The sequence below is a fragment of the Electrona antarctica genome (assembly GCF_951216825.1).
Source record: "Electrona antarctica genome assembly, chromosome: 11".
In the NCBI taxonomy this organism is placed as follows: domain Eukaryota; kingdom Metazoa; phylum Chordata; class Actinopteri; order Myctophiformes; family Myctophidae; genus Electrona; species Electrona antarctica.
Window position 1 is genome coordinate 12,086,061 of NC_136792.1, and position 21,921 is coordinate 12,107,981.

The 21,921-nt window shown below is 44.3% G+C and overlaps 1 protein-coding gene across 2 annotated transcripts; it reads left to right on the forward strand.

Annotated features, from left to right (window-relative positions):
- The first annotated feature begins 451 nt into the window (after nt 1-451).
- mlf1 (myeloid leukemia factor 1) lies at nt 452-20,321 on the forward strand. Of its 2 annotated transcripts, none has more exons than XM_079514257.1 (9): nt 452-557; nt 607-696; nt 2,346-2,526; nt 15,912-15,998; nt 16,147-16,275; nt 16,933-17,092; nt 17,855-17,996; nt 18,591-19,301; nt 19,679-20,321. In XM_079514257.1, exons 2-8 carry the CDS (start codon nt 650-652, stop codon nt 18,673-18,675), a joined length of 831 nt encoding a protein of 276 aa, XP_079370383.1. In that variant the 5' UTR covers nt 452-557; nt 607-649; the 3' UTR covers nt 18,676-19,301; nt 19,679-20,321. The 2 variants fall into 2 exon arrangements, with proteins under 2 accessions (XP_079370383.1, XP_079370382.1); XM_079514256.1 differs by having other exon boundaries at nt 469-516; nt 563-696.
- The last annotated feature ends 1,600 nt before the right edge of the window (nt 20,322-21,921 follow it).

Consider the following 21,921-nt stretch of genomic DNA (forward strand, 5'->3'; position numbering starts at 1 on the left):
AACAAAGTGCATAAGAAAATCCAAAAACGACTTTTGTAGATGTCCATGTATATTGTTTATTTTTGTATTTTTTATTTTATTTTACTCTGACTTGTTTTACCTTAAATAGTAGGCCTATTGTTTGTTAGTTTGTTTAATTGATAACTATTTTATCATTTAATTATTTGCCAATTTTATGTATGAAAGGTCCATGAAAGGTTGTCATTATTATCATTAGAGTTCCCAGAGTACCTCCTGGTGGTGACCGTTCGTTGTCATGGCAGCCACACATAAACACTTGCTGCATGCTGACAGAACCTGTTCAAAGAAGGCTGTGAATAACTGTCCAATCAGGTGCCGGTGTTCGGGGGTCACATGGTTCCTGGGTTAGATCCAGTCCTGCGACGAAGAAGTATGCCTCTTGCTGTCAGTGCACTTGCAGCAGCAGAGCAGTGTGTGTGTGTGTGTGTGTGTGTGTGAGAGAGAGTTGTGTTTCTGGAAGCTAAGACTGGACACTTCACTTCACTGCTGCACCTGCTGCTGTGACCGACCGTACTGAGGGCTTGGCTTGGTCCGTTCCATCCTGCTGTGACCGACCGTACTGAGGGCTTGGCTTGGTCCGTTTCATCATCCTGCTTCTTTGTGAAACCCACTTCACTCCACTGGAAATATGTTCAACAGTGTTCTCAGAGACTTTGACGAGGAGCCCTTCTTCTCGTGAGTATATAAGACTGCCTGCCTCTTACTTTATTTATTATGATAAGACCATATATTGTACTGAGATGAAGTAATTAGTAGCCTACCAATACGAATATAGACTTAATTTCACTGATAACCTAGATTCATTCTATTACAGACATCCTTAACCAGTTCTGCTCTGTCTGCATACATTGATAATGTCTAGTAAGAAAATGTATCCTTCTATAGGATCTTGTGATATAAAATAATATAATAAAGCCTATACAGTATTCTCCAATGGAATCTACAATATATAGCCTACTGATCCTCATACATCTGCTTGTAATGGGTAGGCTTACTAAGTTACCAGTGATTCTCAAACTTTGTTAAGGACCCCTCAAAATTACACTTATTAGCTCGTGGACCCCCTTTTGAAAAGATTTGCCATGAAGGACCCCCATACGAGAAGATTTTTCCGGTTCTAGCAGTGATTTTCACCCATTTTAACATCCATTTTACCCAGTTTGACATGCATTGAACCCCATTTAATGCTATTTTTATCTCTGGGACCCCATGTAAAATCAATGTTAATTTAACTCTGAGAGTGTACAAATGGAACGGGTTCATTTGGTTCCTAACTATAATTTATCTGGGGACCCCCTGGGCCCTGGACCTCCCTCAAGGACCCCTGGGGGTCAACGGAACCCACTTTGAGAACCACCACTAGGCTATACAAATAAATTGGATCATAGCCAGTAGGCTATAGTACTGTAATAGAGACTGTGTGCGTGACATCATCGTACTCGGAACTTATGCGGGAACACCTACTGAGTGGCAAAGAACTACTTCCTGGCCTTGACAACCCATACATACTGTACATCCAAACAGAAAACTCCTATAAAAATCTGAATGTATATATTAAACAATGTTAAACTCAGCAGCATTGCAGCTGTACAGAAATCTTGAATTATCGTATTTCTATGAGCTATACTTTCTCTCAAGAAATTCTGTGCAGGTAGATTATTTTTGTTGAGTTTTGATTTTGAAGCGCTTGTTTTCAATAACGAAACATCCCGCTGCCTCCCACGTTATGTGCGATTTAGAAACAGGTGGTATGCACTACGCAGGACCATGGAGTGATTTCCAACGAGTGCTTCCAAACTAAACTCCATATGCTGCTCAATGTTTTGCCACTCAGTATAGATGAGGGGGGGCGTGTCTCAGGGGTAAGGTGATGCATGTGCGTACACTAGTGATAGTGAAAGTAAAGTAGACATTTGAAGTTGACCTTTGTAATACTACCTGGTTTGTAGGCTACAGACGCAGTTACAGGATACCTACAAGGTCATACTTAAAATGCATTTCTGTTTACATGAGGAGTTGAGGACTGAGTTGAAGTAGTAGCACAACTTGTCCAAATGTAGTTAAGACTAGTACAGTAGCTTTGTAGATAAATACACAGTTTTTCAGAGAATATTTTAGTTGTCCTTCCTGCCTGTGGCTCATTCAATGTGGTTCATATTGAATGGTCTGTGTCCCTCATACGGTTTATTTCAGCTTGTAGAGAAGTCTTTATAAGACACACGTGTGTCAACCATTAAGCCATATATTTGGTTGTTTGTTGCGATCATCATCATCATCCTAAACAGACATGTTGACCGTTCTCTCTCTCTCTTCCTCTGCTGCAGGGGCGATCCCTTCCGAGCTCACAATGAGCATGTGCGGCACATGATGCGAAGCTTCTCGGAACCGTTCGGCGGGCATTTCATGATGCCCAGCCTGACGGACGGAAGGCACGGGCACCATGGCGCGCGCCCAGCACCGGCACAACAGTCCAGCTCAGCTCTGACACAGAGGGACGAGCACAGGGTAAGAACATAAAATAGTATAAAATGCCTGATAGCACGCACGCACGCACACACACACACACACACACGCACACACAGTTCACATTGTGTGTTGCACTGACAAGCCAATCTGTTCTCCACCTTGCTGTGTGTGTGTGTGCAGGTCATAGTTGACCTGTGACTGCAGTCTTCAAAGTGGTGTGTGTGTGCGTGCGTGCGTGCGTGCGTGCCTGCGTGCGTGTGTGCGTGCGTACGTGCATGGGTGCGTGCATGGGTGCGTGCATGGGTGCGTGCGTGCGTGCGTGCGTGCGTGCGTGCGTGCGTGCATGCAAATTGAATTGGAGAGAGAGAGTGAGAGAGAGAGAGAGAGAGAGAGAGAGACGTTATATGTGTCTGTCATCATGGGTATGTGTTTGGTCACTTTGGTGTACACATGTGACCTGGGACTGACTGACCTACATACTACATACATGTCTGGCAGAAACCTTGTATCTCCATATTTCACCTTTATACGTTTATTTATAGTTTTTATATATAAATGCTCTATTTCATATTTCGTTGTATGACATATTATTGTATGACAAAAGTAGCTTATAGATACCAAGTTATTTAGAAAACCTGACATGCACAAAATTGGGAGTCCAGCTAAGCTAATTGTACTTGTGTTTGTAGATCTGCTGCTTTTGATGCCGTGTGACGCTGTAATTTGAACAAGTAGGGCATTCATTTACGAAAACAAAAAACAAAAAACAAAAACAAAAGGTTAGAGTATAGGAGTCAGATAAGTGGTTTCTGCCCGACACCAACAATATCATAATCTTCATCGGTTGGTCTATCTATCTATCTATCTATCTATCTATCTATCTATCTATCTATCTATCTATCTATCTATCTATCTATCTATCTATCTATCTATCTATCTATCTATCTATCTATCTATCTATCTATCTATCTATCTATCTATCCTTATTCCTAACACAGTCCTGTGATCAGCCCACACTCTCCTTGTAACCTTCTGACAACAGAGAGAGAGAGAGAGATAGAGAGAGAGGGTTTACTGGGGTCGTAGTGGCAAGCGACCGTACTGGCAGCGTAAGTGTAACTCCTCTTAGCGAGGTATTGGCAGCAGGGCAGCCCTCTTGGCCTCTCTGGACCGGTCTATATGGAGCTCTGAGGAGGACCTATTTATAGAGCATTGTTCCACTGACACAGTGCTTTTCTTATGAAGACACACATACGGTAGTGCACACACTGGTAGTGGTGGAAAGTAACTAAGTAGATTTACTCAAGTTACTGAACTGAACTGAACTGTCCTTAGGCAAAATGCACTAAATGTTTTGGTCACTTTATTCATCTGCCTCAGGTCAACTCAGCCTTTATTGAGTCTACCTCATGAGTCTGGGCAGCTCAGTTGGTAGAGCGGGCCTTTGGCCCACAATGTTCATGGGTTCGATCCCGGGCACCGCCAACTCAAGGGCACTGTAACGGAGACAGACACCTGCGTGTTACCGGCTGATACTGACAATAAGCCACACCCGACCTACTTCTTCATACGTCTTGTGTAGCCAGACAACTATTCCACCATCTCTGAAGGCTACAGTATAGACCGTCGCAGTCCCGCCCCCTACGAGGACCCAGGAAATAATTTCCCGTTCATTTTCCTCAGACTTTTCAAAAAGTATTATTTTAAAGACGGTTACGCTGCGGACAAAGCCAACTCGGATCGTGACAAATCATGACAATAAACACAATGTTTTGTGCAGATCAAATAATTAGAAAGAAGAAGAAAAAGGCAGGGTACAACACTTTTTGTTTTGTTTTTCTTCTTACTAATTATTTGATCGGCCAAAACATTGTGTTTGTTGTCATGATTTCTCTTCATATGACCACCGCGCTCTGACTATAGGTGCGCTACCCGTTCAAAACATATCAAAATGTAGAGGGTAGAGGGTCGCACACACCAAGACTGCAGTTCAAATAGTTTATTTCATATTTGAAACAATGGACAAACGTTTCGGATAGACGAAACTCAATGTTTTGCCACTCAGTCTAGGTGAGAGGGGCGTGTCCTGATGGGAAAATCATGCATGTGCATACTCTCTATAGAGTCTGGAACGACACCTCCCGAAATCTGTGGCATGAATGGAAGCTGTCAACTCTTCATCATTTGCTTCAAATCATTTGATTTATATTAGGACAAGTTTGCGCGACTGTATCGTGTGCTCCTGAAAGGTCTTTGGGGGGGACGTGGTACCGCATGCAATAACCAATGCAACACTGGGGTTGTTAAGTAAAAAGTACAACAAAAAAGTAAGTAGGCCTACTTCTTCTGTCACTGTAGACCTCTCTCTCACACTCACACCAATGGGCCCCATATGGGGCATCCAGCTGTTGTGCTCAGAGCTGAGCTCCTGTGAAAGTATAACATCACATCCAGTTGGTCTAGTTGTCATGTTTATCTGTCTAGTATCAAGTAAAAAGAGAAATGTTGATTCAGGTCAAATGACCACTGCTTCACGTGGGAATAGTGCCGTAGCCCCTCCCTTCTATGTCTTCATTGTTCATCCACAAGAACAAGTGACGTTTGGAGCAACACAATGCTCTTCTTCAGACACACAAGACACACAATCTGAAGACATGCATTGTTGCTCCAAACAACAACACGTGTTCTTGTGGACACCACAATAAAGTCATTGAAGGGAGCTGCAGTGTGCAAACTCTTTTTCTGCCTTTCATATATCTCTGCTGTCGGGAAGAAACCAACTAACTCCAACATGTTAATTTTTCGGAAAATTTTAAATATAAATTATTCAAAACCTTATATTTTGAAAACAAAGCAATACTGCCTCATCAAAGTTGGTGTTGTAACTTTATATGTTGTCAATTACTTGCATGAGAGGGGGAGATGTGGTGGAGTTAGCTGCTTTAGCAGACAGTTTGAGGGTCCAATGGTGTTAAGAGGTTTTGTACGAAGCTTTTTACTACTTTTCATTGGTTCAATATTTTTTAAGCAACACACAGACGTAAAGATTTATGCATGTGGTTTCCTCCCGACAGCAACGATATGTTCTTTTGAGTTCAGCGCTTCTTTGATCTCCTTGACCTCCTTGACCTCCTTTGATCTTCGTTTACTATAGCACATATATGCTTGTAGAAAATCCAATTGTGATATGTACTACTTGTTTCATTGCGGCCTCCCCACCAACTGCAAGATATTTACTCTTAGGCTATTTTTAATCTTCCTACAATTGCCTCAGTGTTCCCAGTATTACAGTACAGTGGTACACTGTCAATGCTACAACGCACGCACGCACGCACGCACGCACGCACGCACGCACGCACGCACGCACGCACGCACGCACGCACGCACGCACACACACCTCTCCAGATCCTGCCCCAGCTGGTGGGTCATCTGTCCTGGCCCGTTTCAAAATGTCGTCCCACATGTCCCACTCCCCTTAATCCCCTTACCTCGTGATGACCTGCATGTTTATCCTTGATAATGCCTCTCATCAGTACCTCCTGGCTCATGGCCTGCCTCTCTCTCTCTCTGTTGATAATGCCTCTCATCAGTACCCTCCTGGCTCATGGCCCGCCTCTCTCTCTCTGTTGATAATGCCTCTCATCAGTACCCTCCTGGCTCATGGCCCGCCTCTCTCTCTCTGTTGATAATGCCTCTCATCAGTACCCTCCTGGCTCATGGCCTGCCTCTCTCTCTCTCTGTTGATAATGCCTCTCATCAGTACCCTCCTGGCTCATGGCCTGCCTCTCTCTCTCTCTGTTGATAATGCCTCTCATCAGTACCCGGCCTGGCTCATGGCCTGCCTCTCTCTCTCTGTTGATAATGCCTCTCATCAGTACCCGGCCTGGCTCATGGCCTGCCTCTCTCTCTCTGTTGATAATGCCTCTCATCAGTACCCGGCCTGGCTCATGGCCTGCCTCTCTCTCTCTCTGTCTTTATTATAGCCATCATGTCATTGACTAATTCAGGCTGAAAGGATCTGAGGTGTTAGGTAACGCTTGGTGAAAGTGTCTAACCCAGCCCCTGAACTGGATCTGTGAGGGTGAGCTAAGTGGTCCGTGAGAGGGACTGGGAGGGAGAGCCCTTCATTAGAGAAGGCAGAGCTTGACATTCACTCTTTGAGCCACTTGTCCTTCGGACAAGTACATTTCCCATTCACTTGTCCTTTGGACAAGTACATTTCCCATTCACTTGTCCTTCGGACAAGTACATTTCCCATCACTTGTCCAGGCACAGAAATCTTCTTCTTGGACTTGGAATGCATTTAATCAGTGGGCCTTCTCATAAGGACTATACACTATAATGTAGTGCAGGTGTGCCCAAAAAGTAGTTCAGGATCTACCAGTAGATCACAGAGGCTGTGCAGGTATAGACCACCTGACATGCCCCTAATATATATATATCATTTAAATATACTAGAGAGGTGCCGTTGGAGCCTCTACAGCGGTGCCTGTTGGGCACTGGCCTACTTGGAACGATGCAAGTTGGAAATGCATGCCCCACCCAGATATTATGTCTGTGTCCCTTTTATGCCCATATATGGAGTTCTTTGTCAGGCATGCCCAAATATGGAGTCTATGCAGAAGTCAGAACAGGCCAGCTCCTTAAATGGACACTGGGCAGAGGCAAGGAAGATTAGAGAAGGAAGTGACACATGGTCACGTGACTGTGCTGCGCCATGACACTTTCATGGGAGCCAAATATCGCACCGGAAGTTACATGAATACAAAGCAGTAAATGGAGCAAGCTTGACCAGCACAAACATTATTTATGAACCATTGAGACCTGTGTCATATAATCGGTTCAGGCATATAAAAGAAGACCTATCACAGTTTGTTTTCTAATCACTTGCTTTTTGATGTGCACAGAGTGCACAGTATATCATTTTATTTGAGGATTTAAACGGCAGCAGGTATCGTTTCTGTTCCGGGGGTATCTACCTGATGTAGTCGTGTATAGTCCACAGTACACACACAGGACAAGCCTTGTACTGTATGTCACTTTGAGATGATCGAAGACGGTGTTTCGGTGTGAGAAGGAAACACCACAGGGTCTACAGTAGGAGCACAAGGTTTGTGGTTTGGGAGAGAGGGCTCTTCATTGGACAGAGATCTCTGAAACACCTGGGACTCTAGACTGCTATAAACCACTGGGACTCTAGACTGCTATAAACCCGGGGTAGTCACAAACCACAAGCAGAATGCTGTCCTCTAAAAGACACGGTGTAAGGCTGCCAATGGATCAGCACAACAAACCACTGAGCTTAATCCACCGAACCTGATCCCTGTCCCCGGACTCGCGCTCATACACGCACAAACACACACACACACACACACACACGCACACGCACACATACACACACACACTTAACAGCATTGTGTTGGTTCTCAGCTGTGGTCGTTGCCAAAGTCGTGCTGCTGTGTTAAAAAGTCTGTGTACAGAGGGATTCCGCCCGACAGCATGCAGTTCACTTCACAACTAACATGTGTGCGTTGTCGTGGAAATTCTGGATCAATCAATAATCGATGAGGCAATATATAGGAGTCAAGACAATATTCTCAGTACAATAACACTGAAGTTAGTTCTGCCCAGAGCACAGGGCAGAATCACACTTATACTGTAGCTGCTCCAGTCCAAGGACAAAGTAAACCATAACAAAAACCGCTATAACACAAACAACTGCCACTGACTAGGCCACAGTGGAGACATCCAAGGCCCCCACAGCCACTGACTAGGCCACAGTGGAGACATCCAAGGCCCCCACAGTGGAGACATCCAAGGCCCCCACAGCCACCGAATAGCACATGTATTATATAAGTATCATAAGTGATGTTAGATATAAGCAATCGCATAAATTATTCCTCAGCGTGCATGCTTGCGTGCATGTGCATGCGTGTGCATGTGTGTGTGCGTGCGTGCGTACGTCATGGATGTTGTTTTGTGCTTGCTGGTGTCTGCAGCTCCATCTGTTTGGCACAGTGTTGAGATGAGCTACTATATGACAGACAGCTCACCCCCATGCTGCTCTCCAATATCACACACACACACACACACACACACACACACACACACACACTTGAGAATATGCAAGCACATTATGCACCCACTAATGTGCCCCCCCCCCCCCCCACACACACACACACACACACTTATGCACACACCAAACACATGTTTCATATAGTCCAAATATATATATTACGCAGACATGCATCAAGTTACATGCACACACATACAACACACGCACGTCGCACGCACACACACCCACACACACTGAAAATGTTCGGTTTAGCTGGGCATTGGATATTGACCCTGTCGGGCGGAAACATTGTGGCCCATGAAGAAAAAAAAGTTTGCTTAACAGTAATTGGGAAAAAGAACCTACAGGTGTTCCAATGGATCCAGGGTAGTTATCATTTGGTCACCAGTTAATCCTTTTTATTGTTTCAATATTTATAAAACCCAGAGACGGAAGTATAACCACTTCCATTCAGATTCAAAATCGCTCTAAAGTAGTGAATATAGCCGAGGCTTAAGTTGTGAGGCACACGTGAGCGATATTTGGCAGCCGATGGCCTCCTCACACATCACTGATCGCCTCGCCTGAGTTGGTGGGCGGACTATAGGTTAAGGTTAATACCTGTTTACAAATACAGATTTCAGTTTGTAGCTTCTCAGTAGCATCACGTTGCAGCTTCATGTCGCTGGCTTTTTTAATTGAAAATGACTTTGACAAGCCTGTCGCTTTGTCGCTGCTCGTGTGGACGTATAGCACTACAGCCGTGGAGCTATTACGCATTGGTTTTCGCCATGCCGCTTGAGGCGAAAATCCCCACAAATAGCCCTAGGCCTTATCACATTTCTGGACATCCATCTAACTAGTTTATAAATAGAGGCTGAGATGTGGTTTCAGATGATATTGTTTATATTCTTAGCGTGGTGAGTAGTATACTGTCTTGGACTGGGAGGAGGGTTGCACAGAGCTAGACTTGGACTGGGAGGAGGGTTGCACAATGCACAGAGCTAGACTTGTGGTGTCTGTGCTAACTGTGAAATGTGTTGTTGCTAAAACACATCAGGCCTATTTCAGTGTCTCGCAGTGACACACTCTCTCTCTCTCTCTCTCCCCGGATCTGCTTTCAGACGTCTGAGGTGTCGCGTTGGGTCGCCCTCCTCCATTAGTCACACGGGTTCATGGTGCAGCGATCCGGTATAGTCTCTCAAGAGGACGGACAAGAGAGACACGATCCACAAACTGTTGTTCAAATCGTCACTGTTGGGCAAGAAGCCTATAGGCTACAGTATGTCCAAAACAGCTACTTTTTAGGAAGTGGAAAATTGAAACGTGTGTCCCATCTATGAGCTGACAACGTGCAGTGGTGTAAAGTAACTAGGTACATGTACTCAAGTACTGCACTTAAGTAAAATGTTGAGGTATTTGTACTTTACTGGAGTATTTCAATTTCCAGATTTACTTCTACTCCACTACATCTCGGAGCCAAATATTGTACTTTTGCTCCACTACATTTATTTGACAAATGCAGTTACTATAGTTACTTTGTAGATTTTTATTATTATTAACCACTTCAGCTCTATATACACATTTCGGCCATTTGAAAATAGCTGATCTACAAGCTTGTAGATCTGCTACTTTCAAACGTTTTTTATACATATGAAAACTTGAAACGAGACATTCTGCATAAAGAGTCACGATATGACGTGTTGCGACACATCGGCTATTTTCGTCATACGGTGACACGAGTATGTATCGGGCTCTACTGGTTTAGTTAGCGACTAGCCTCGGAAACCCAGACGTTTTTATTTACAGGGAGAAAGAAAAAAGTCTGGGACCGAGTCCACTTCAATTCGGCATAGAGTAGCGCAAACGTCGATCACTCTCTGCTGATTTCTGATCGTCTGCACCTTTGTTAAATTGACACACGTACACAAACACACTCCTCTCTCTCTCTGTCGCGCAGCTGCGTCTAGATTCTCCCGGCGGATCCTGCCGGGAGCTGCCTATGCCATAGAAAGCATAGGTGGACCCCATGCTAGTTAGCGACTGGCTGGCAGCATCATCGATGGGGACAGGTTGATGCTTTGACTGTGACTGGAAGTGTCCCTGTGACCCTGTCCCCATGTAACATCAGCTTTCCAAATGCCGTCCTTGGCTGCGAATTTGGCCAAACTTCTGAGAACCTTTACCGCTAGCGGTGAAACGAATCAAACGATAACGACCAGGAGGACTGTTGATTTATACTCACTTGCTGAACGTAGCAGAGACACGAGCATGCGCGCGCACACACACACACACACACACACACACACACACACACACACACACACACACACACACACACACACACACACACACACACACTCACTCACACACTTTCCCCAGCTTCAAACGAGACGTGGGATAATAAAGCAGAGCCCATTGGACTCAATATGCGAGGCGCTTTTTATACTATTCCCACAAATGTCCTAAAATATAAAGACACCTAAGGAAGCTTCATAACGCCAAAGCTCCACCAACTGTGTTGCGTTGCGTTGCATTCGGACGGCATCAAAAAAGGAACCGGTGCAAATGCAACTCAGCGCAGTGCAACTCAGTGCAATGCAACTCAGCAATGCAACTCAGCGCAATGCAACTCAGCAATGCAACGCGACGCCCGATGGCTGCAGTGGAACTTCGGCGTAACAGCAGCAGCATTATGTATGCATCCCTGAAAAGGATAGTGCTCCACTCTCACATCCATGTAATGCCCACATGGGGAAGGACAAACAACAATAATAAGAAAGCTCTGCAAAGTCTGCATTATGTATTCATGTATTGCTGTCAGCATTTGTGAACACTTCAGCAGTGTTGTAGTGCTACTTTTAGAAGTGGGGGGACACCCCAAAAGACATGTGCGCGTGCATGTGTGCACGCACGTGCGCAACGCACGCAGACATGACTATAAAATGTGCAGACATGTACAGTATAGCCTATTTAGAAACGGTTTTAAATGTAGAATCAGGTTTACAATGCTTAATCATATCCATAAAAGTAAATGACAAGAAAAAATAAACATTTTGCCCAAAAATAATTTTAGGCGTGAGAGAAGTGGGGGGATGCCGCTCCCCCACTACACCCCTGCACTTCAGATCTTCTTCATCAGGACTTTTACCTGATGTCCTGGTCTCCGGATTCATTCAAGTGATTGAGTTTGTTATTTTTTAATTATTATCTATTATCTTTTTTTCTTTATTCATCCCCTCTCTCTCTCGTTACAACTGTGCTAGTGCTGCCACTTTATTTTGAGAACCAAACTCAGCTCTAACCATCATTACACCTAACTACACTAGCTCGTAGCGATCATCCCTCTATCTCTCTGATGGCTTTTAGCTCATTCCTCAGCAGTGAGCCGCTATCTCCCTCGTGACGATCCCAATTCCTAGAAACCAAAACCTCCACGCCCCCCTTGTGGTGGGAGTTATTATCCCCTCCGTTAAAGGCAAAGGCAGTGTCAGTACCCCAACGAGGGGAAAAACAAGTGATATGAGAGAGAGAGAGAGAGAGAGAGAGAGAGAGAACAAAGCTGCAGTAGCCTAAAATAATGCGTTCGAAAGACCAGTGAGTCCACGCTCCATATTTTGCGCTCTCCTCGGCTTGGCCCTCCCGCCCACGGCACGCTAAAAATACCGCAGGCAGAAATGTAAGCGGCATTTATTAGTTGATAGATGCCTCCCGGAGATATAATTGGCCACGAGGCTTCATATGTTATACGGAACGCCATGCGGCGAGCGTTTTACATCAGCGTGACCTTTTCAAATTGCTGAGCGAGCATCTTTGGACTTTCAATGCCCCCCCCCCACCCCCTCCACCTCTCAACATGTCGGGTCCCTGGCCCGTCCTGTCCGGGCCGTACGGTCCGGCCCATCGCGGTCTTCCTAGAATGAAGCTGGGCTTCAGCGTTAAGCCTGCGCTAATCCCTGGCAACGTGACCCAATTACAAACACAAGTCATTCACTAACCTTTGGCAATGCACAATGCCTGACCCCCCTAAGCATGCACGCGCACGCACACACCCACACACACACACACACACACACACACACACACACATTACATACACAGAGCCGCGGCTATAGTGACATGCTTATCCCAGGGCTTCGAGGTCGTAAACACCCCTGGGGGGTTCGTTCAGGCGAACGGAGGCTCTGACTGAAGGACAGCATTCTCATCCCGCTATTCCTCTAAGTTCAAGGCTGAGGGCCGACACAGTTCTGGGGAAGTGTGTCAAGGGCTTTACTGAGCCGTGTAAGACGACCTAAGAACAAGGGCCTTGAGGAGAAAGGAACGGCGCACTGACAGAACAACATGTGCAAACAGTGTACGACGTGACTGGTGAATTTGTTAGGGGACTGTGCTGTGTGCGAGTGTAGAATCCTAGTTTCTGTGAGGCATTCATCGTTCTATTTTCACTCTATTTATGTGACTATTTAAAAAAAAAAATAATACTCACTCTGAGGTCGCTCTGGATAAGAGTGTCTGATAAGTAATTGTATGAGTATCTGTATTAATGTGCTAATACTTACACAGCTGTGTCTCTTGTCTGCAAATATAGTATAACTTGAGTTTAAGGGTACGGTCACACATATGTGACGGCAGGTGAGCGACCGAATACATGCCAAGGTGTCAACTGTGGGGCGACTGGTGATGTGAGCTCCAAGTGGTGTACTAAATGACACTCACCTATACTCTCTTTTCTCATTTCTTCTCTCTCTCACTATCACTGTCAAATAAAGGCTTAAAAATGTCCCACAAAAAATAAAATGGAAAAAACAAGTGACAGCACGTGATATGATTTTGCTGGGGTGCACAGTGCACACGCAGATCTGACACACCAAAGGTCCGAAGCGCGGGGACATGCGATGCGAAAATGCGATGGTCCGACATGCGCTGCTCCCGTGCTTGCGGTCATGGTTAGGTTAGGGATTGAGGTTTCGGATCAATAGTATGTCGGAACTAAAGCCTGTACCGGATTTTTCTAGGAAGCTCCACCCCTTCACTCACATAGAATGCAAGTGAACGGGACCTATGCGTTTTTGTTGCGCATATAGGCGTATACAGTTAGCAAGCGGGTCATCATTGAGAAATAAATGTAGTAGTCGAATGACGATGAAGGGCTTTAGTTCTCAATAATGACCTGTTCCCCATTGATTGTCCCTCTTATTACACGGCTACTTAATAAATACAATTAATACATTTACCCTAAAGTAACAAAACAAAGGATTGTGTCCAGTGCGACGCGGTTGCCTCGGGAAAACAACGGGAAGTGTTGATAAAATAGAATCGATATCCGGTTACTCTACTCTCTATTTCTAGCTTCAAATGTTTTCAAAGGCATTCTTGTAACCAAGCTGTAATTGACGTGTTTGTGTTTGTTTACATGGCTGCCATGTTGGATACGGCACAAAACCAAGTGACGCAGATTGATTGGAGCCAGGTGCTCCTCCTGGGTCTTTGATTAGACAGCGTCAATATTGTCAATATTCCAAATGAACAAACTGTTGAATTCAGTGGTTGACCATTCAGAATCAAGCATTCGACCAAGCCGTTTAATAAAGTAGCCTACCAGCAGTAAGACGCCCTGAGGGCGAGAAGCGACCTCGCCCTGACGGGCATCTGCCTCGGTGATGGCAGATGGCAGACTGCTGGGCGAGCGCTGCCGCTTTGGCACGGGGGGGGTCAGATCAACATATGGAATTAATTCTGTACTGGCCATATATGGAGCGTGTCTTGAGTGTACAGGGTTTGATGAGGTCAGATCAACATATGGAATGTCAGAACAGGTCAGCTCCATATATGGAGATCTAAGGTTTGAGGTTTGAGGTTTGAGGTCAAATGCTGGCCGGCTCCATATATGCAGATATGGAGATCTAAGTGTCTCCATGATGTCACGTGATGTCACGAGATGTCATGAGGCATGACCATATATGGGGGTGTGACCATATAGGGAGGCGTGGGTGACTAAATACTAACTAATGGACGGACGGGAGATGCAGGTTTTCATAGTAAATGTGACCTTACCGTCACAATAATGCTACGCCGGTGGTTCCCAAAGTGGGGTCCGGGGACCCCTTGGGATCCTTGAGAGAGATCCTGGGGGTCCCCAGCTAAATGATAATTAGGAACCAAATTGACCCTTATGGGTCTGTAACTCAGAGAGTGTACAAATAGAACCGGATCCATTTGGTTCGATTTGTACACTCACTTAAATTTACTTTTTTTTTACACTTTCATTTCAGGGGCCCCTGAAATGAAAATCAGTGAAAATCACTGGAAGAGACGTACAAATCTTCTCTTATGGGGGTCCTTGGCATATATTTTCAAATGGGCGTCCGCAGGCTAATGAGTATCATTTTGGGGGTCCTTGACATGAAAAAGGAGTTTTACTGTAATGTTCCTTGGGGGATGAGTCAGTCTCTGTCTCCAGTTGGCAGCAGTGTTGGCGGTCAGTCAGTGGTCAGTTGAACAGACGTTACTCTGTCGTCATCAGTTCCTCCATTTAACTTCATTATTATTTCATCCATTGACCAGTTTTTTTTCTTCACAGATTGTTAACTAATATAGTGTTAATATAGTTAACGTACATTGGAACATGACTTAGAAGACACCGTCTGAAATTCACTGTCTAGACTGTCAGTGAAGGTGCAGTATCTCTCTGAAGGCATGTGTGGACTGTAAATGCCTACACTAGATACCTCCATAGATAGTTGGCAGCTTATCATGGTTTAATGTTTAATGACAAAGTCACACTGTCACATGCAACTATGCAGCCAACTGTCTCAGCAGCTGATACTATATAGGACATTAAATTCTGTTTAAGTTGACTGGCGGTCGAGGCACATGTGTGTCTTGCTTGCGTGAACGCCGTGTCTGTTGATGTGAATGTTTTTCCATGTGCTCCGTGCAGTAACATTTAGCGTGAATGAATGCATTTGTGCCGCGACCTGACACATGTGTTTGTTTACATAGAGTTATTTGTGTGACCTGGTGTTGGTGCCTATAGTGACCAGGTGGCGCGGTGACAATTCCAGCCTTTCTGTGGCTGTTTCTTTCACACTTCTCTCACTCGTTTGACTCTATATGACCACAGCGTGACCCCCTGGGTTTTGTGTGTGTGTGTGTGTGTGTGTGTGTGTGTGTGTGTGTGTGTGTGTGTGTGTGTGTGTGTGTGTGTGTGTGTGTGTGTGTGTGTGTGTGTGTGTGTGTGTGTGTGTGTGTGTGTGTGTGTGTACGTGCTATAGTGGTATTTGTGATTGATATCGTTATCAATCACAATACTAGAGTAAAATATCATGATAGCATCTTTTTTTAAAAACTCATCATCTTTTTCCAGGGCACGGGCATGATGAATCCCTTCAGCATGATAGACAACATGAGGTTCAACATGCAGAGCAAGATGGGAGACATGAACAGAAACTTTGTGAGTATCTTTAATAGGCCAGTAATTTACCCTCTGTCTGAAAGACTGCTGCACTCGTGGAAATCATGATGGGCGTGCTGTCGTAACTTAAGTGTGTGTGTGCGTGTGCGTGTGTGTGTGTGCGCTTGTGCGTGCGTTTGTCCTCCAGGAAAACGCACCTACAGACTCAAACGCTCATTCGTTCAGCTCGTCGTCAGTAACGACCTACTCCAAGGTTGGAAACGGGCCTCCGAAGGTGTTCCAGTCCTCGTCGCAGACACGCCGGGCCCCTGGAGGGGTATGTACTGTACACTCTCTACTGGAGCGACTACTTCTTCCCAATATTCAAACCATTTAAAAGTAGTGAGAGGCTGAGCTTTCGGCAGGAATGGTGTGACGTGTTTCCAACTCCAAACAAAACCAGAAAATGTCCTGCTGTTAAGGTGATTTTATTAACACCAAATAATAAGGTCCAGAAATGCCTGAAACTTAGATAAATGAAAGGGAAGGCAAAAAACTTCAACGGTGAACAAACGGAAACGGTCAGGAGAACATATTGAGCCTATTTCACTCACTTCACTCTGACTGACTGACCGCCCGGCCGACACACACACGACACACAACAATTCATCCATAAGTATATATCTTGCTGCTTACACAATGGATATTAAAATACATAAATGTAAAGATATTTTAAAATATATTTCCGTGAGCGGAAATGCCAGCTTCTTTGCTCGGATTTCGGGAAGTGTAGTTCCAGACTATTCGGAGATTGTGGAATAGTTGTCTGGCTACGCGAGAATAGTCATGACCAGACATTGATATCACAGCTCAGAGTGTGCATGCGACATGATATAACAGCACACTTCAAAGTGGCTTGCTGTGTGTCGAGGGTCACTTTGAGTGACTGAACATCTGTTTCCTTTCGTTGGCCGTTTTCTGATGGCTCGTCCAGATCAAGGAGACGCGGGAGGCTCAGAGGGACTCTGAGAGCGGGCTGGAGAAGATGGCCATCGGCCATCACATCCAGGACAGGGGCCACGTGGTGGAGAGGAAGGAGAACAAGAAAACAGGAGAGAAGGAGCTCAACCAGGACTTCCAGAATCTGGATGAATGTATGTTCATTACAAAACACAGTTTAAAAACAGTTAATCCGTCTAACTCCGTTGGAAGGATGTTGGGCTCTTAGCTTGCTTATGATCCTTGATGACCATTGTGTTATTCTTGCATACTGTAAATCGCTCTGGATTAAGTGTCTGCTAAATGCCTAAATTGTTAACCCATTAAAGCTGCTATGCAATAATATGTCAATTTTAATTACCTTTTTATTTTTTTGGTATTCAGACAGCCAGCAAAAAATATTTAGTCTCTGTGACACATCTATGGGCCGCAATCTGCATTCAAAGATTTTCCTAGAAGCTTTGTCATTGGTCGATTTGCCTGTCTGCTTCCTGATTGGTTAGTCACTGCGACCGGGTTTTTTTCGACCAATGACAAAGCTTATAGGAACATCTTTGAATGCAGATTGCGGCCCCTAGATGTGACACAGAGACAAAATTATTTTTGGGAGCGTTCTACCCATTGCTGGATACCAAAAAAATAAAAAGGTCATTCAAATGTTGACATATTATTGCTTATAGCAGCTTTAGGACTTCTACAAATGCCTTCTAAATCAGTAGTTCTCACACTTTCAAGCTCACCTCACTGCCCATATGGTTTGAGGCCAGGGTTTCCAAACCTCACGTCGTTAATTATGTAACACATATCCATATCATTCCTACGCCGCGCAAAACAAGGACCCATTTCCCACGGTTGTGTTGCCGTAAAGTCGACTCCCCCCCCGACACGATCCTCCTGACCCCTGACCTCTCTTCCAGCTGAAGCACAGACCTTTGACGAGGAGTGGCAGCGTGAAGTGTCCAAGTTCCAGTCCTCCGTCCCCCTGCCTCAGCTGCAGGCCCCCCCCAAACCACGCGCAGTTCACCGGGCGGCCCTCACTGGCCCTCAACAGGCCCACAGGTCAGTGGCATGCACCGTGCACATAACTTCATCCACACAGTGGGGTGAAGACAGGCCTTAATCAGCAAGCGCTTTAGGATCAGATGACAAACATGAGAGGAACACTCACTCATGCTTCAGGTTCAGGTTACTTTATTTAGGTGCATTTGGTTTGCAGTAGACAAAGACACCCATCTTGGCAAACAAGTTGCACACACAAACCAGTGTAAAATAACGTGTTAACTTACTTTGTGATATTATTATTGTAATACTTTATGCAATGCATAAATACATTACATTTTTCATTTTCTGAAAAATTTACATTTTTGAGTTAGGTGTTTTCTTCCCGACAGCAGAGATATAATATAAAGTAAACCTCCGTCTTTGTGACCTATTAGTTAAAAAGCCAGGAATCCATCCAGGCCACAACATTGTGTTACTCAACCACTTTTGTTGGGCATGTCGTTATGGGTGAAATTACATTGTTCTACATTGGGGTTGTTTGGGGTTGAATTGTGTTAAACGCAGAGGAGGAAAATCAACAAATAAAAGTCCAGTATGGCTTTCATGATGTATAATGCCTCCCTTATGTGTTTATTTATTCATTAATTTCAGAGAAAGAACAAAACCCAAGGCTGAGGAAAGGAAACAAGCGCACAGTGACCTCCATGTGAACGGATCAGGCGTGACAAAGCAGTAAAACACCTGCTGTGTCTCTGTGCTCATAAATATGTGTTGACCCCGTCCCCGCACGCACGCACGTACGCACGCTCACACACACACACACACACACACACACACACACACACACACACACACTGACCAGTTTTTAAGCTACCACTTTATTAATATCCATAGTAGCGTACAGGAAGTTTCAAAATACAACAGCACCACCTGAACAATCCAGAGCTTCTTTTTAATGAACAAAATGATATTTTGAAACTACAAAATATCTTGAACCAGTGCTGGTTGTCTCGTTAGAGCCCGCTGCAGTGGTGTCTGATCCCAACTTAACCGAGATGCCGAAACTTTATAGTGCTGCTATCTGGGTTGCACAGCCAAATATCCTGTCTCGTGCTCAGGACTCGTGTCAAGACTAAGAGTAGTTAGTTGCTATAAACTGCTCAATAAACCCTTTCTGATTCTTCTTTTATATGGTTCATGATGACGATGCCAGCCAACTGAGCACGTATCGCCATGACGATGCCACACGTGTATACCCATAAATTAGGTTTCTAGATTAGTCTGATGTCAGCGCTGGGTATCGCCGTTGTCTCCATACATGGGGCTATAGGTTGTCCCCATATATGGAGCTCTAAGTCAGGGGTTCTCAACGTTTTTGGCCGGGGACCCCCGGAAATGCTTTGGCAATATCTCGGGACCCCCGCCCCGCCCCCTCCCGACCCCCAATATAAATTGACTGCTACATTAACCTTAAACCATTTTGGGCGGGAACCCCTTTTGGTGTTTTAAGCATTGTTATAATTTAGCTATTCAAAAATAGCAGATCTACAAGCTCATAGCGCGCCACCGAGTGGCGCGCTACGAGCTTGTAGGTCTGCTATTTTTGAAAAATCGTGTTTTTTTTTGTTTTTTTTTAACTTTTTTTTTAATTTTTTTTATTTGGGGACCCCCTAAAATAATTTGGCGACCCCCCGAGGGGTCGCGACCCACGGGTTGAGAACCCCTGCTCTAAGTGAAAGCCTTCGTTACAGAAACCAATCTGTATGATATGCTAATTGCTATCCCCTTTGATCTCTATGTGTGCACGTCCCTGGTGGTCACCCTATTTAGACTAGTGGTTCCCAAACTTTTTAGCCCATGACCCCAAAGAGAAATTAGACATTTGCCCGGGCGGGACCCGAACTAGTGAAAACTGCAGATCTACAAACTCACAATACGTCGCTCCACGCCGTGTTATCGGCTTGTAGATCGGCTAGTTTCACAACTTCTTAAACATTTGTTTTTCTGATTTATGGAATTTCTTAGACGTTTCTTTTATTTCTTCATGAAATTACTGAACATTATCATTGCATTTGTTTTTAATTCACAAAATGTTTTGCTTTTTTGGGAATGTTTCTTGAAAATGTTTTGAAATAATGATCATTAAAAACCAGGAACTAGGAACTAGGAAGAAAACAATAAAGATAAAAATGTGTCCGCCACTCACAAACAGGTCCCGACCCAGTGTTTGGGAAACAGTGAGTTAGATCCTGGTGTGATCCTGCTGCCAAGTAGCACTGCCTGAAGCTCATGAGCCCAGTATCTGCCCTGGTTAACACTCCGATTGCCCGGGGTTCTTTAATCCATTAAATCATATAGCGCCCGGCGATTTCTAGTAGCGGAGCACTTTTACCGACGGACCGGATGTTATCCCGGATGTGGCTGAAGTAGCTAGATCTAGCCAAAACACTCTAGAGGCGATCAACAACAACGGGAGGTATGATTAAATCTAACGCAACTAGCAACGGGACCGCGGTGGGCTGTCTAAGACATGATCTTTTCTTAGAATGATGACGTCTCACTGTTACGCAACATCGAATGTTGCGCAACAGGCGATCCAAGGCTGTGGAGCGATGCGATCGGCTTTGATATCAATAACCTCCGTCTTTTTGATAAAACTTCGTCCTGGGTGCTGGGTGTTACTAATTGCAAGGACGGTGAACTTCGTCCTGGGCGATCGGGGTGTTAAGTGTGGCTTAGCGGAGCGGTAGGTAGATGTTTGATCTCCCAGGAAGATGTTTGAGAATCAGGTTTGAATTTCGGGCAGGACAAATTTAGGGATTGCAGCTTTAAATAATTCTTATTTAAGCCCTGGACAAGAACAGATCTACAAGCTAACAGACTAACAGTATATATATTACTAATATTAGGCATTACAGACACCGCAGCTAGAGGGTGCAGTAGGACTAATGTGGACGTAGGGTATTGAAACCTATATCCATAAGTTTAACAATAGTATTTCAAACAAACTATTGTGAATATAGAGGTCATTTGAAAATGATTGCATGGCTGAAAGTCATAATAAATATATAGCCTATATAATGAATAATTTAGTCATAATATAATATTTCATAGGGTATGCTTTTCTGTTACTTTATAGACGGCATCATAAAAAAGAAATCTATTTTGTCTAAAGCGGACTCATCCGCTATAGTGCTCTAAGACAGTTACCTTTATTGTCTGTTTGTAATTATACCGTGTAGTGCCTTTTGTTCTAGATTTTGTACTTTATTTGCTGTAATCATTGTAAATGAGAAAACAAATGAATGGTACCCTTTTTATATTGTTAATATGTTATGTTGCTTTCTCTTGTTTTTCACCTGATGAAATCAATGCTACAATGCACCAATATTTGGAGATGAAGAAAGCCTGTTTATCTCATCTTCTTATTCATGTAGATTTTCAAGTTTCAAGACTTTTAAGATAACATCTTCCATGTTATGGAAAATGATCTGAAAATTAAAATGTGGAAAATGTGCACATTTAGTTTTGCCATGTGTTCCTCTTCTGTTGCTCCTGTTGAAACATTAAGATTTATAAATAAAGTTTACTTTACTACTTAAAAGGGTTAGTTCAGATTTTGTGTGCTTAAAGCGCAAATTTCGTTCAACATTGACCCCTCTGTCACATTGGTTTTGTGCTGCTGCTGGCGTAGTCATACTGAGGTCAAAGTTGAACAGAAGTTGTGCTATATGGTAGAAATAGCCAAATAGGTCAACAATACAAATGGAACTACTTAATATTCACCTAAACCAGACCAGAACTCCCACCACGGGACTCAGACAATCAATTAATACCTTTGCAACTATATTAATGACAAGTAAGGTTTTTCAGATTTTTAGCGCCGTTTCGGTTTTCCGAAAAACGTGTCCAGTGTGCAACCACCTTTACACCCCAATCTGAGAACCCATCGTCAAAAGAAATATTGGAAACACAGCGCCCT